This window comes from Helicoverpa armigera, chromosome 19 (genome assembly GCF_030705265.1).
Source record: "Helicoverpa armigera isolate CAAS_96S chromosome 19, ASM3070526v1, whole genome shotgun sequence".
NCBI lineage: Eukaryota > Metazoa > Arthropoda > Insecta > Lepidoptera > Noctuidae > Helicoverpa > Helicoverpa armigera.
The window spans coordinates 303,731-320,203 of NC_087138.1; the positions used below are offsets into that span (position 1 = coordinate 303,731).

Here is a 16,473-nt window from a genome sequence, read left to right on the forward strand (position 1 = left end):
AGACCACGTTGCAATAATAATAAGTATTAATTTATGAAAATATTATTTCATAAATTAATTATTATTTCCTTTTTTAGATTTCCCGTTAACCATGATATAAGAAACACATGGATACGCATCATAAATAAACCAAACTGGATACCTACGAAATATTCCAAAATATGTTCCATACATTTTGAAGAAACTGATTTCTATGAAACAAACTGATTTTTGGAAGGCGAACGTGGGGCTAAAGCCAACACGCTGAAGCCCTTTAGAGACAACTTTAATGAAATGGCAACACAAAACCGACGATTATCCCTGTATACACTATAGAAATGTACCCAAGGACAATCCCCGGTTCTGTGTTAAACTATTGCTAATTATGGAATAAAACTACTAGGGCTATTAGGATGGGATGCTAATGGACTGGGAATGGGGATAATTATGGTACTATGGCACCTGCCGATAACAATATTTGCACACGTAAAAATGGCAGGTGGAGACTTATTATTTTACGTAAAATAATAATCACGTAACCTAAATCCAATATGGCGGCCGTCCCAAAGTGGCGGATTGGCTAATGAAATGCAGCCCTATGAATTCGGTATGAAAAATAAAAATAATAGTTTTTAAACTATTATTTTTTACCTTTACAAGTGGTTCAGCCACCTTGATGGTTATGCGTTCAAAACTACAGATGTAGTTTTATCAGTGTTACCAGTCGTAGAAAATTCAATCACCCATACTTAAAAGAGGTTTTATTTGAAAGCTACAATTATTTTAAAAATTGTCACAACTTTTATTTTTTTATCTAAAAAAACGTGTTTTTGTTGAAGATTACTGGATAAGTGAATATGAATATCTTTGTTATGATGGATGAACAAGGATGTTCCTGTCTATAGCTTTATAGAATATTTTTCTGTTAATACCTACTGTGTTATTTTAAATAAAACTTTTTACGAAAATTTTTACACATTTATTTATCTTGATCCTCAGCAATATTTAACCTATATCTCTCTTACACACTTTTTGACTGTACTTTTACTCAGGATAACATTCGACGCACATAAAATATCTCAACTAGTGGATGCGTCAATATGATATAGTTGTGAAAATTCTAATTTAAATAACGCTGTCCCTAAAATGTTTAATAAAATTTCCATTGTTCTTGGTGAATTTCATAATATGGCAACATCGAAAAGAACAACAGTCATCATCAGTACGGTTCTAGAACAAAAAGAACAAATTTTCGTGCTTGTGACGCCATAGTGGCTAGTAGACGAACTAACACAATGACATACGTTGATACTTAAGTAACACCATGGGGTATTTTAGACCCGTGGTGAATAAAAATGATTTTAATCGAGTCTCCGTTTAATGATTCCTAGTAGAATCATACCTATTTCATTTCTGAGCGGGTAAATAAATTGTTGTGGGGCAAGTTCTCTGCACCCGGTAATACTTGTATAAGTATTATTTTTCTAACTTTTTTTATCTCTCTCTTTTTTTTTGGTCATTTCAAATGAATGCTTCTTCAAACTTTCTAATTCAATTACTATTTTTAAAGAATTATTAAGTTTGAGTATTTACTTCACTTTTTAGTGGTCGGTGTTAGTTTAGGGTTAGACCTTAATTGTCCTATTCCACGCTAGATGGATTTACAAAAAATGGGTGGCTTCCCATAAAAGGCGTATAAGGGTGGAGCACGGGTGGAGCCAGTAACGTTCCTCGTCCCCCGCTCACCCGAATTTTGGCGCGTTGCTTTGTTAGGAGATTTTACGTTAGGGCACCTCCGCTAGTCTTCTGTCCTCCGTGGTAATGACTGACTTTTATATGGTGTTCTAATTTTTGCACATTTTTATTCAATTTACTTTGTTTGAAAAAATCATTTTTTTATTTTTACGTATTTTTCTTTTATCTTTGTGTTAATCGACATATATTAACCAGTATATTAACGCATTTAATTTAATGTGATTATGAACGACACACCCGATATATAAAAGAAAGTTGTGTTAGTTACACCACTTATAGCTCAAGAACGGCTGAACCGATTTAGCTGAAAATTGGCAGGGAGGTTGTTTAGAGCCTGGAGAAGGACATAGGATAGTTTTTGTCACCATCCGGCTATGGAAAGCACTCATACCGGAACGCGGGTGAAACCGCGGGCAGAAGCTAGTAAGTTATACATGGGTAGTTTTTACCCGACTGCTGGATGAGAAATGCAGACAACCGCACATAGGTATATACGAGCACTGCCACGACCACCAGTCAAAGATGCTCTGTGACCAATGAGCTTGTTTTGGCTGTTCGCAAAAATAGAATGAGGGATTTTCAAGCCATTTTTGTAAAAGTATAAAACATAATAAACTTGGCGGACTGGAGACAATGCTTAATACCTACAATTCTCTTTTCCCATATTGGTTCCCAATAAACCCGTCAACCAATAATACTTATCGTTCCTTCACTGTCTCCATCCACAAAATGGATTTCTCCCATCAATAAAACAGTCTCGCTATTACACAGGACTTGGGTGACAAATAATATCAGGCCAGCATGCCTCCGACGTATGAATCCTTTGACCCGGATCAATTGAGCGACAGGTGGGGACGTCATACGTCTGTCAGCTATCGGACTTGCATGTGGGCGAAAAAAATATTTGATAACTTCATCTTTTGTGACATTTTGTGATTGTATTTAAAGAGTCATGACTATTTTGTGAAATTCGAAAATGTTATCGCCAACGTTGCAAACTATATCATTCAGAAATACATAGTACCTACAATAAAATTGGACATAACGACTGAAATCTTCAAATGACCCTTCCCATTCTGAAGTTGTGGGCGGTTAGATAGAATTAAAATTATAGTATTCTTTTTCGAGTCACTGTATTGTTGAATAATCCTACATAAACCTTTGCTGTCCACATAACTAAACATAGAAAGAGAAATTCCTAGACATGCATTAGAAATAAAACCCGACAAGTAAATTGTGTTAACTAACAGTCAAAGCTCAGCAAAAGGCATACAAATTCGAGTGATGTGATGGTTTAGAGTTAGAGTTTACAGTTAAACCATTGGTCACTGCAGTTCAAACCACAATTGAATTCCGCCCACTGGTCGGCACAGTTAGTCAGCCTATTTGATAATAATTTGGTCCTAATGCTCAAAACGTTTTCGTTAGAATTGCCAATTTTGTACGTGAACACACAAATTAACAGTTGCATTACATTTTGGTGGTTAGTTACTGAAGGGTTACGGGAAATATAAGCTGTAAATACCCGCTTATTGTTAATTATGTTTTGAATATAGGACACAGTCAGTGGTCATGTGGAATTTAAACTAGATCTAACTCTACAATTGGACCTAGTCGAGTTCTCGTTGGCTAACATGCACAGAAAGCCAAGATGTAAAAATCAGTCACTGTGATATGATAATATGTAAGTTATTTTTTGAGGGAAAATATGGACGCTGTATCTAACAAAAGGAGTAACGTTCTGTGTGATATGCCTGCCAAATAAATAATCTCATGAGCATGTCACGTAAAAACTACGAAAGCATTAAAATCAACACGCTATTCTTAGTTCCTAGCCATTTTCCATAGTCATCAGCTGTAAGATATTGAGGAGTTCTCACCCAACATCCTGATGATTGTCTTCTTAGACTGCGCCTGCCGCGCCTCCCCGTGCACGCTGCCATTCACGCCGTTGAGAGTACCAGGGCTCCCGGGCTTACTCGCGTGCGTTGTTCTGGAAAAGACCTAAAATTAGAACCTGTTTGCCTAAATTATTGTCTGCTCATTGGTCTAATTTGGAAGCCAAACTTATTAATAGATCAGAGACAGATTATGACAATGTTTAGATAGGAAGTTTTAGTTTATTTATAAAGCATATTAAGTCATGTTTCATTGACTGCATTTGATTGGGTAAACTCTTTTGATATCATTCAGTTAACAGGGATTAGGTAGTAAATGTCGTTAGTAGTTAATGGTCGTGGTGGCCCAGTGGGTAAAGGACCAACCTCTCAAGTATGAGGGCGCGGGTTCGATCCCAGGTCAGGCAAGTACCAATGCAACTTTTCTAAGTTTGTATGTACTTTCTAAGTATATCTTAGACACCATTGACTGTGTTTCGGATGGCACGTTAAACTGTAGGTCCCGGCTGTCATTGAACATCCTTGGCAGTCGTTACGGGTAGTCAGAAGCCAGTAAGTCTGACACCAGTCTAACCAAGGGGTATCGGGTTGCCCGGGTAACTGGGTTGAGGAGGTCAGATAGGCAGTCGCTTCTTGTAAAGCACTGGTACTCAGCTGAATCGGGTTAGACTGGAAGCCGACCCCAACATGATTGGGAAAAAGGCTCGGAGGAAGAAGAGTTAACAGGGATTAGGTAGCTTATCCATTATTTACATACTTATGTAATGTTTTCAAATATTAATTATTTCGCGAAAGATCCAAATGTTACTCGTTAGAAGCAATAGGCCATTGTTTTTTTATAGAAACATAGTATGAAAGTAATCTTCGACCTAAACCCAGAGATTTATAAGCTATCTTGCAAACACAAAATGAGGTTCTTTTTTAGCTATAAACCTAAGTAATTGTCTGAACGACTTTTCAGGTAGGTATAGGTGCTATTTGATGAAAGAAAAACACATTTTCTCTTGTAAAACATATCTTTGTACCTACGAGACACATTTGCAAAAAAAACGCTTACGTACAAAGTGAAGAGTTTCTTTACTCACTCGGTCGGAAACCACGTGATAAGGGTCATCGCCCTGCGCCCACCAAGTCTTATAACTAAAGGTTTTAACGTTCTACTTATTTATTCATTTATCACGTCCAACTCTTTTGAAAAAAAACTATTTAGCCATACACCCACTTTCAGTTCTGGTTTGAGAAACATTTTTTTAATATATTGTCAATATTATAAAGCTGAAGAGTTTGTGAAAGCGCCAATCTCAGGAAAACTACTGATCCGATTGGAATTTAAGATAGCCCATTTATCAAGAAAGGCTATAGGCTACTTTTTGCCCCGTTCGAGAGAAGTTCCCTCGATATACGAGTGAAACCGCTAGCAGAAGTTAGTTTCTAATAATATAAAATGTCGAGAAAATCCCGTGAGCTTATTCTATATTTTAGCGTGTTACGAGTCCAATAAACCGTGTTATCTTTTAACGTGACTACCAAACAGATAGTTAAGATTGTACCAGTAACGAAATATATTCAAATAATTTAGTTATATGAAATTCACCGGTCGTTTACTTGTGTAACAAACAGAATATTGAAGGAATAAAATAAATTGTTATTTAGGTAGAATTCAGTGAATAATACGTTTAACACATGCTTTTCGAATAGGCCTGATATGTACAAATGGTCTGAACTATTGCCTGAAATAAAATAAATGGCCTCAATAAAGTTAGGTCGGATCACTAAAATAAAAATGTCTGGCCGAAATAAAATCTATTATTTTAATTCATCCATTTTACATTGAAAGCTGACCTTTTTTCACTTTATTTGACCCTTTTTTCACTTTATAAAAATATAATTGTAACAAACCATTAAAATTTTAGCTTACTGTCCTAACCAATAAAATAAAACAAAACTAAACAAATATAGCTTATTTACTTGTAAGTATATGAGTAACATGAAAGTCTAAGGTAATCGAAGTCCAAGTGAAATGGATCGTGGTATTGGCTCGTAAGATTTACAGCGGTGACACCGACACTCGGAGCGGAGTCCCGGAGTTCCGGATTTACGGAGTTCCGGAAATCCGGATCTAAGGTACGGTACGTCATTAATGTCATTTGATCCGAAACTGTATTGTTATTTGTGAGTTTATTAGAAAGGATTTCGGGGTTATTTCAGGTAGTACGAGCGTGAGGTTTATTCTGATTTTTTTTTATAAGTTTGTTACTGATTTGTGCTTACGTGACTTCGTACATTGAAGTAGTATATACTAGGTAAGTTATTCGAATTAAGCATAAACCTGAATAACTACCGCAGACATTGTAACCTTTTAAGACGTGTTGAGAAATGTTTTTTCGGGTTGATTATGAAATTACCGTTCGGTGTTCGAAATGAGTCATAGGCGATACCTACATTTTATGAATTGACTGCGGTGCGTCAAAACCATGAATAAACATTAATTCAATATTTGAATACAATGCGTCATTTATAATGCCTTAATTTTCTAGAAATCCAGCTATTCTACTAGTAACCTTTTAAGCCTAGGTAATACATAATTGGCAATAATCAAAATCATTAATATAATTATTTACAAAGTCATTTTTACAAGAACCATGACTCAGCATCTTACACGAAGACCTTAGTCATACACCTGCGTCCCGCTAACATTGTGACCTCACCTCACCGTACCCCGCTGGCAGTAGAACCTAGCCTTATACCCAGCTTTTGAAAGCCAACTGTCATTCCGCTCGCTTCCGCGACAAGGCGCGATAATGGCATCCTAATGCATTCATTACTGATCATTTGAATCATATTGTCAGATTGTAGAAACCTAAATCGTGTATGTATTTTTGGTAATTGTAAACGTTATGATTAGACATTGGATTACATGCATTTGCGGGTTGTGTGTGTATAATATGATAAGTATTTGTACGTGTTTTCTTGTCAGGTATTTTCAGCTTCTCTATATGAGTTTGTAAATATAACTGCACCTAGCCTTTTTCTTTTTCATTATTTTCCAAGGAAGGCATATTATGTCTACACCTCGAACCTTAATATTTTCACATCGCATAACTGCAGCCTCTTGTTATAAAAAGAAGGAATGAAATGAGCGTTAGTCACCACGCTTGCTCAAGGCGAATTGGAAAATTGTACGTAGACATTTGTCTTATAACTTTTCACCTGTTATCCTCTCGAAGCAAATATCAACATTCCGAAAGAATAAAACCTCATTTCTACTTACACAAACATTAGGCTAGACACGAGAGGTAGCTAATTAATACTCCTTATCTCTGGCCACAGCCGGGAGTGGGACAAAATGTACGTTACGTGGAGAACACTGATTTATGAGTGTTAGTGTCAGAAATTACTTTATTTATATGCCACAAAAATACGGGATATAATATAAGAGCAATAAGTTGTTATTGTATGTAGAGCTAATTATTATTGGTATAAGTTTAATGCAATGTTAGTTAAGTGTTTTATAGGTTTTTCCTTTTGAAGCTTTTAGTACCCAGGTATAGCCAAAAATGTCAACATAATGTTTATCATCTTATGCGTAAGTTGTTCTTTATTAAGTTTATGGAAACTGTAGGGAACCCTGCCACATTTGTTGTAAAATATAAGTTTACTTTCAATTACGGCACTCCTGAATTACTATGCTACTAGCTATTAAGATATTATATTATACAGATTTGCCGTTTTTAACGATGGAAGATGGAGCCGGTTAATCCCTAAAATAATCTCCATCCCATCCAAGGTCAACCTTAAGCTCTATCAACGACATTCACTCCTTAAACACAAACTACTATACAACTTGCAACAAACTAAACACACGTGTGTTTAGTCTTACAAGTAAGAACACGCGCAATCAACGCCCGGGTATCGAACCCCCTACGAGTTACTGAAGATAGTTCATCTCTTGCAGAGCGTGTTTGACTTGCGGTCTGATTGGCCGAAGCTTGCATTGTTTACTGTTTACTAGGTATAGTGTAATTAAACTTAGATATTCGTGTAGGTATTTGAGAGTAAGTGGGTGTAGTTTGATTGAGAATATATAGGTAGGGTATTTACTTACTGCATGGTATTTTTGGTTGACTTAAATTGCACTCATTTGCTCCGAATATCTAAATAATTCCATGTAGAATACGGCGTGTAGCTGTTGACCTAAGATAATGGTTTTGTAGTAATTCTACGATATTATTTAAATAAAAAAACGGTTGTCCGTAAAGTCGGTTTACTGACGATAGTCGAACGTGACAACGTCGTAAGAAATTGATCGTCAGATGTCGAACGCTGCCGAAAGCGGAGGCCGATCGTGCCTCTTTGTCGCTCGCTGCGTGCTCTCGCTTGCACTTCAAGCCTTAAACGGAACGCCTCAGAGCGAGGTAACGCCTCAGAGCGAGGTAACGCCGCATGAGTCATGTTTTTTCGTGCGTGCAGCCAGCTCCATCGATTTATAAGACGTTTATGTTACGTGTAATTTTTGAGATGTTACTTTTAAACGCTATCTAAGAAAAGGCAGAATCACCCACTCGCTTTTTTCCTAAACAATCAAGAGTTTGTAGTAATTTGTGTGTATTTGAACTATTTCATGAATACGCAATAAACTACACCTGTCAGGCAAAATCTGTTTTTCAATGAATTTTTTTTTAAATAAAACACACAGATTTAATTACTTCTAAAGAAAGCTTAAGCGTTGCCCGACTTAATAATTTCAAATATAACTTAAAAGGATAGTTTTAATTAAGAAAAGGCTGCATCACTTTTATTGAGTAATTTTGAGAGTGCTTTTCATTTTGTCAATTTTATGATGAAAAGCTTACGAGTTATAAAGCTTCAGACTTATTTCGTCACTAGCTCTTTCTCGCGGTTTCCCTATTCCCGTTCCCAGATAAAATATAGCGATGTCACCCGAGGATAGTGTAACTTCCTAAAAATGAAAGAATTTTTCTTATCGGTTATTTATTTTGGGAGTAAAAACGAACAACAAAAATATTATTGACTTCGAGTAATTTTGGTATTTAATAATCACTTACACGATGAGTACCTATCACATGAGTAATTATTGAAACTTTTTTATATTTTGAAAAACTATTTAATATATGCCATCAAAATGCTTGTTTTTCATTCAAGTATCTATTCACAAATTAATTACTTTTAGTTCGTTAATAAGTTTTGTTGTTTTGTTAAATCAATGCTTTAATTATTTTATCGCCAAGTTGTGTGAAAGTACTTCAACTCAGAGTGTGTGATGAGTTGATAAATCAATGAATGAAAATTATTCGTTACTGAAAAATAATAAATAATATTAAAGTACCTCTACTTCACTAAATAATTTAACTGTTAGTTTTGGTAAGCTTATCGAAATAACTTTAATGAGCCATGGAATCATTGAAAGTCAATTAATAAGGCAGATATTAGCTGAACTTGATTTCTCAACATCCTTACTATTATACCAATGGTTCCTAATGGGTAACTTAACGATAGACACTTTAAAATAATATCACCGACAGACAAGTCGCTTACAACAGTCAAGTTTCTACTTATTAACTTTATTTTCCTATTATTTTCCTTACAAGAGATAGGAGTTTGACATCTCTTGTACGAGTATGAAGCTTGTGGGACTGCCTCGTTGGTTTAGCTGTCGCAAGCGCGGCTGCTGAGCACGAGGTCTCGAGTTCGATTCCTGGGTCGGGCCAAAATTGCTTTGTGGGTTTTAAAAACTTACACAAAGCAGCCCAGAGCCTGGAAATTGGTGATTCGGTCCTGTGCCTGATCTCTCTCCTGTCGTGTCGGATTGCCGTCCCATCGCGCTATGAGAGTGAAGGAACATTGAGTGCATCTGCGTCTGCGCAAATGCTTGTGCACTATAATATGTCCTGCGCAGTTGGCTGATCTCCTTGTATAAGAACAGCCGCCGTAGCCGATAATTGGCTAGTAGGATATCATCAAGCTTGTGGCTTCTATCCCTAGTAAGATAGATCAAATATTGGGATCTTCCATTAAACAGCTATCATCCCTCAGAACATTCCATTAGGCTATCATAAAAGCTAATTGAATTCTAAATGATTCGATATTTGTGTAAAACAAAAGGGCCACCACAACTTACAAATCAAATGGACCAGGAATTTTCCAATTAAATTGGATACCAGCGATCAATTCCGTTGATTTGAATATTTCTATTGGATTTTTGATTATATTTTGGTTAGATATACCGAGCCGGAAAAGCGGTAAAGCTTAGGTTTTTAGTAAAAATGGATTAGAGATATCCGACAGTTTTTTATAAAGGGATTTAGATGTAAATTGTACGATTAATCGTTACGACCGGTACAAGAGCAGGGCTAAAAATTAATGAATCGGGTATTGAAAAAAAATTTACTTCTCCAGTCAGACAGTTTTACTTATTGTGATTTTTTCACAATAAGTAAAACCTAGGACCCTCATCTTTCATCTCAGCAGTCATTTTTGTAGCTGAAGCTCAAGAACAAAATAAGATTTTTGTCGATCTCATATCGAAAGATAAACTCGAACCATCGAAAACGATTTAATTAATGATCGGAAAAGTATGAAAAACAAATAAATAAGTGCTGAAGCACTCTGAATCCAACATCAATTAAAATATACTTTACAAATAGTAATTATAATCGTTAGCACACGTGTAAAGCACAGTCTACAAAACAGTTAATTAGAAAACTCACTTCAAAGAGTTTTTTGTTGATTTTTTATACTTTCACGTTGTTATTTACTTCAGTTAGCGCGAACCGGTTACGACCGGTTATTGATTCAAATTTGTATTTGATGTAACAAAACATTTTATTAAATCTTGCCTAGGTTTCATACTTTGTTTGAATACAATGATAAAATGTTTGATTTTGTTAATTACCTAATGTTATTTTTATGAATCACAGCGAAATATGCTTCTGAAAGATACAGAAAACCTTGCTTTTGTAAATAGGCTGTATTTTATACCGGCATTAATATAGGGCTTAGATATTCAGGTTGGGTTATAATATTTAACTATAAAGATACCCAGGAGTCACATCACCGATTTGACCAAGGGGCGGTAATTTCACGGATGTCAACCCACCCTTAGACACCATAACATTTAACATTTTATGGGTACCATCGGGTTAACTATGCATTCTTAGACATGCACAATACCTACTTATAACAATTTCGTAACGCTGAAAGTTAATCAAAGTCTATAATAATAATATAAAGCCTTAACAATATAAAATCTACACTTAGACTTATTTCATTCCCTCATTATTCAGTATTACATTGAATTGAAGTTCACAAAATGAAAATGTTCGCCATTACGGAGCTCAATTACTCGAAGTCCAAGTCTAAGTTCACTGGGAACACAAGTCAGCCATCTTGTCATCACGACGTAACTTTACTATTATGTACCGTCTCGGATCACGTGCAATTAAAACAGATTGTCTTAACATTTGTTAAGAAGTATCTTTATGTAGATTTTTTTATGTTAAGTTAATGAAAATTCATTTGTTTCATTCTGTTATAAGATTAACGCCCCCGCATACTCAGACTAAACAGTATGTCGACAGTTGTCCCGTTGGTGGGCAATTTCCAGTTGGTACTTTTTAAGAAAATCTAAAAAGAAAAGTTTTCAGTCGGTCGGATACCGTAAAATACCTATCTTACACTTTTATCTCCCTAATGGCAATTTCCATCAAAATTAATGCGGTTAACCCTTTGTGTCTATGTCAACCCTCTGACTGGCATCGTTATCTTGACGTTTGCTTTTTAGTTTTTTGTTTTAAAAAAATACTGGTTTAGTCACAAAGTCAAACTTAATTATGTTGGCTAACAAAACAGCAATTTCTACATTACTCTAATATCTTGCAACCGGCTATAAGTCTTCATAAAACGGCTTAAGTACTAAGTACTTAAACCATAAAACTTTTCACAGCGAGAGTCACAGCATTTATAACATTAGTGAACTCAAGTGCAATGTAAAGGGAACAAAAAGTCCCCGTCCACATGCCGGCCGTGATGGATCGGGGGAAAGGTCAAAGGTTTTGTAACGTTTTACTTTAAAGTTTTTATTTAGAGCCGGGTAATCCGGGTGCGGTGCGCTCTGGCACGGGTGGGCAAGCTAGTCATGGGCACGCATACGCTTGCAGGAGAGGGTTAAATCTGTACCGGCTAATACCATTCATGTTGTAGTAACCTAGCTGTATGTTTTTACATAAAATTCGAAATTCGGTTTATGTTCTTTGAGGGGGCAGGCTGTTAGGGAAATGGCTCTTTGACTAATAAATGTTTTTTTGTTTTACCAAATGTAAAATATCCGAAAGCACACTGCGAACTTTATGTGACCGATAGTTTATTTGGGCTTTTAAACCTTAACTTTTTCACGAATGCGAAAATCATTGACTTTCCAAAGTAATTAAGCCTATGGCACCTCATTAAAAAGTTTCAGTGATGATTAAACTACTAGTATACAAGCGATGTGCTAGAGCATCGAACCCCGGCCTGTCTACACTCCATCCGTCAGTCTATTGTACAAATCTAATTCTGTTGAAAATCCAAGTCTTTTATGAGAAATAACGTGCTTAGAACGAGTTAATTCAATTTGGCAGTAACAAAAGAGCAATCAAATTGGATTCACACTCGCCACAATGGCTCCAGTTTATTATGATGAATAAGTGGATTATTGAAATAAATCTCATCAAAGTAAATATTATTGGGATGTCTGAAATATACATTTTAAAATAAATTGAAAACTCCTAAATAACATTGAGGACGTAAGCTGTGATTAGACGAGTAAGAGAGTTAACATAAAGCTTGTTCATTATAAAAGTTTGTATGTTGTTTTTCCCTAAAACTTAATTATTTTTTACAAATTAAGGGAAAACCGACTTGTTTCTGTTAATTAAGATTCGTGTTACTAACGAAGTCTTATGTCACTTCATCATAAAATATTAAGTATCAAATAAGCTTATATTTATAAGTACTAAAACTATAAGTACAGAGATACATAAACCTACGCTAGAGTAATACTCTCATCTAAACCCTTTTCTAAATAAACCCTGAATAAACAGAGCTGAACTTGAACCCTTAAATTAATCATGAGTATATCCCTATTATTTACTTTTAGCTGTATTAACTTAACACACGCTATTTTGAGAAGATTTCTTGGAAACACAAAGGCTTATGTAATAGAGAGATAGATCAAAGTACTGAAAGAGGACATGAATAAGAAGGGAGTGGATGTTACTATAACTTATGTACTTAGAAACTATAAAGTAGTCCGTGGTATGGCACCTTGCAGAGAAGAATGGAAGCGGAAAACATATTGCGCCTACACCAAATAACTTGGAAACAGAGCAGCAAGCAAATGAAATTAAGAAGAAGATAATTTGTCATTTTAATAGCAGACTTCAGATACCAGCTATAAGAACAATGAGCATCACACTTATTGATAAAAGTAACTGATACATACCCCATAACGTACCTAATTCTGAGCCCCATGCGCACGTAGAGGCACAGGATGATGACTCCTGGCAGGATGAAGAACAGCAGGCTGCTCAGCTCGCAGAGGTACCAGGACGGCATCTCCAGCATCGCGCAAAAAGCTGACTCCAGGGACGCGTTGCCAGAACCTAGGAGATGAGATAGGTTTGATATTTAAGGACATTTGCAATTATGATGTTCGAACGTACGGCTTTTGACAAATAATTTTGCCGCTCTGATTTGCCTTTTCGCATTTGCGGGTCGTAATCGGGTTTTACACGCGATACCGCTTGATTAGTAGAAGCTGTATAGCGTGGTTTTTACGCTCGGAAAATCCACCAGTGAGAAAAGGCTGTTAGAGTGGCAAAGTTACTTAAAAATCATGTTTTATGTATTGTTGTCATTCGAAGCTTCAGATCTAGGCAATGGGTCTTGATTGTTAATTGAAGTTCCTATTGATGGATTAAAATCAAAAAATTAATAGAATTTTCAAAATATTGTGCATTCATTCTGCTTTTGTATGATGGACTAACAAAGATCGGACGGAATCATATTTACTTCAATAATATTCAGACGCGTGGACAACAATACCTCACACAACTTTGAATACACACTCGAAGACCCACATACAAAACCCTTTCTCTAAAAATACTCCTCAGAAGTACATCGTTAAAACTACGAGCTTGCAGGATCAAATCTAATCCTCCTGACCTTGGCCTCCGATGATATTCTTCAAATGTCACTCACTGTATCGATTTGAAAAACGAAGCGAGTGACCTTTAAGGTCGCAGCTGCAATATTGGAATGACCCAAAAAATCCCGATACTTTTTACTTGACTTAGAAACCAATTGAATGTTCTTAGATACCAATTTGAGAACCTTCTACAATTTGATAAGACATCATTAGACAATGTTTTTACCAATAATCCCATTTCTATTTCTTGTGAAATTGCTCATAGATGGTCGATATATTTTTTTCAAGAACAAATAGTAAAGTTAAGAAAGTTGTGTCTCTAGGGAGACTTAGTTCTTGTTATACAAGATCCTATTATCTAGAAAAAGTAACAAAATCATAAGACTTGTGGTTGCCATTTATTCTCGGAAGGGAAAGATATAAAGGCGTATCTGTAAACATTGGAGACACTTATCCTTGATATATAGCGTTGGGACCCTGAGGGCAGGATCTGGTAGCAAGCTGGAATGCGTGATAACGAAATGGCGACTTTCAGATTTTTTGAATCTGGTTTTCCATTTTGATGGGAACAATGGATGCACTCTGAGATTTTAACAGTGTTTTAAATGGTCCTGGTATGTGTACTTGTTCTCTACTCAAACCCTTTGAAGACTAAATAATCTGTCATAATATGATATAGTGTCGAAAGCAGCGTTTTCACTGATTCGTTGAGTCTATGTAGATTAATCATATTACCACCGTTGTCAGCATGTACTCGCGTGAATAATTAATTGAGTAACTACTTTTGCAAAAGCCTTTTTTTAAAGAACTTTAATTTAGTCATTGGGTCATCTCAGGGGCGATTTCTTTTGAAACCATGATTTTGTTGAGCCACTTCTTCAAAACAAATAAAAAGTCGAGTAAAATGACGTCTTCCGTTTTATAGTTTGCTTTGGTTTTCTTACTTACCTGGTGGATAATCATGATAGCTGACGGTAGTATAGAGCGCGAAGGGAGAGGCTGCCAGCAAGGAGACCAGCCACAGTGCAGCCACGATCCTCAGTGCGCGCCGGAGACCAGCCATGGCATACAAGTGGAGAGGGTGGCAGATGGCTAAGTAGCGCTCCAGGGAGAAAGCCACTATCGTCAGCACTGACACGTACGATGCTCTGCAACAAATAAAGAGTTATTTTACTTTGGAGAATGTAAAGGGGTCATTAATACTACTAGCACTAAAGAGCACCTCCACACTGGATTTTACCGCACGCATGTGCGGCATTATCGGTGAAAATCTTTAGCACGTAGGTACGCGTGCGAAAATCGTGAGCAAATAGTACACTAGTTTGAAACAAAAGTTCGTTCCTCACGTTCATCAGGTGATCTCAAGCAGCCAGGAAGCATGCCTCACACATTATGGTGTTATAGCAACTTGCCCAAAATAGATAAGGGTTTGAATTTTGTCCGAAATTGGGTTACGAAAGTCTTTTCCTCAATAGTTCCAAAACGAGTCCTATTATTACAGGGTTGCATAACGTAGTTACGGTAAAGCAAACGGCTAAAATAAACTCAAAGGCTTCGGAGTACGAGCACAAACTTTCGTCCCACTTTTATTAATTAAATCGCGTACAAAAACCAATATGGCGGATTCAAGCAATTACACAGCGATTTCGAAAAAGCCCGAACTCGCACTCAACTGAAATTGAATGTCGTCCCAACAAATTTCCAATTTTAAGTGTTGCCAGCTTTAAATATTATTTATTATTAATGTGCAGTTTCGAATTCCGTTTGTGTAATTATGAAATTACAGCTGCATGCTCGATAGGTATTCGAACTGGTAGTTTGATTTATAGCTTGTACATAAATACCTGAAGTCAAATTGTGCTCGTTTTATTGAAACGTATGTAATTTATAAAAAAAATGAAAGAGCTCGTTTCTGTTTTGCACGGAACCAGTAAAGTGAATATTTGTTATCGATATAGGAGAGGGTTTTAGTAAGTTGCACAGTTTTACATTCACACCTATTTTTTAACACGCTTATTTAAAAAAGAGGAAGTTTTTCAACTCGTTGGAATCTTTTTAAAAAGTATTTATTTTTTGTTCCTTTTCGTCGATTACTTTTGGATCACCAACTACACGAGAAAGTCACTTGGTTGATGAGGAACAAATAATTTCCTGAACTAGTTAGACACTTCTCCGGAACTTAGTGTTTGTACACGTGCGAGTATGTTTGTACCCAGAGTATGTACCTATAGAAGAATCGTCTAGTGTGGACAACATATTGTTTTTGTTATTTTAATATCGAGCTTACTATTGAGCTTTATAATAGGGGTTAAAGTATGAAATTGCCGATTTGTACTGAAAACCTAAATTGTATTTTTTTTTAATTTTTAACAAACTTATTTAATCAAAATAGTTGCCATTATTATCTATACATTGCGGTCATCTAATAAGAAGGTCATTTATGCCTTTACGATAGAACTCTGAGGATCTAGACTGCACAAACAGTGTGAAAGAATTTTGTTCTGCCTCCTGGGAAGAAACTTCTTGTGACGTAGATAATTGTCCAAATCACAAAAAAAAATGGTCGTCCGTTAGAGCAAGGTCTGGCGAATATGGAGGAAGACGAATAGTTTCCAACTGCAGTTCCTGAAGAGTTAA

General features: G+C 36.1%; 1 protein-coding gene across 2 annotated transcripts in view; it reads right to left on the bottom strand.

Annotated features, from left to right (window-relative positions):
- Positions 1–16,473, bottom strand: part of LOC110380388 (neuropeptides capa receptor) — a 90,627-nt gene that overhangs the window by 4,836 nt on the left and 69,318 nt on the right. The window contains exons 3-5 of one of the 2 annotated variants that reach the window (XM_049841598.2): positions 14,785–14,984; positions 13,144–13,291; positions 3,615–3,727 (exon numbers count right to left, since the gene is read on the bottom strand). In XM_049841598.2, the coding sequence (XP_049697555.2) occupies positions 3,615–3,727; positions 13,144–13,291; positions 14,785–14,984 (461 nt within the window). Of the gene's footprint in view, positions 1–3,614; positions 3,728–13,131; positions 13,292–14,784; positions 14,985–16,473 lie in introns of both variants that reach the window. The other variant, XM_049841597.2, reaches the window with a different exon arrangement.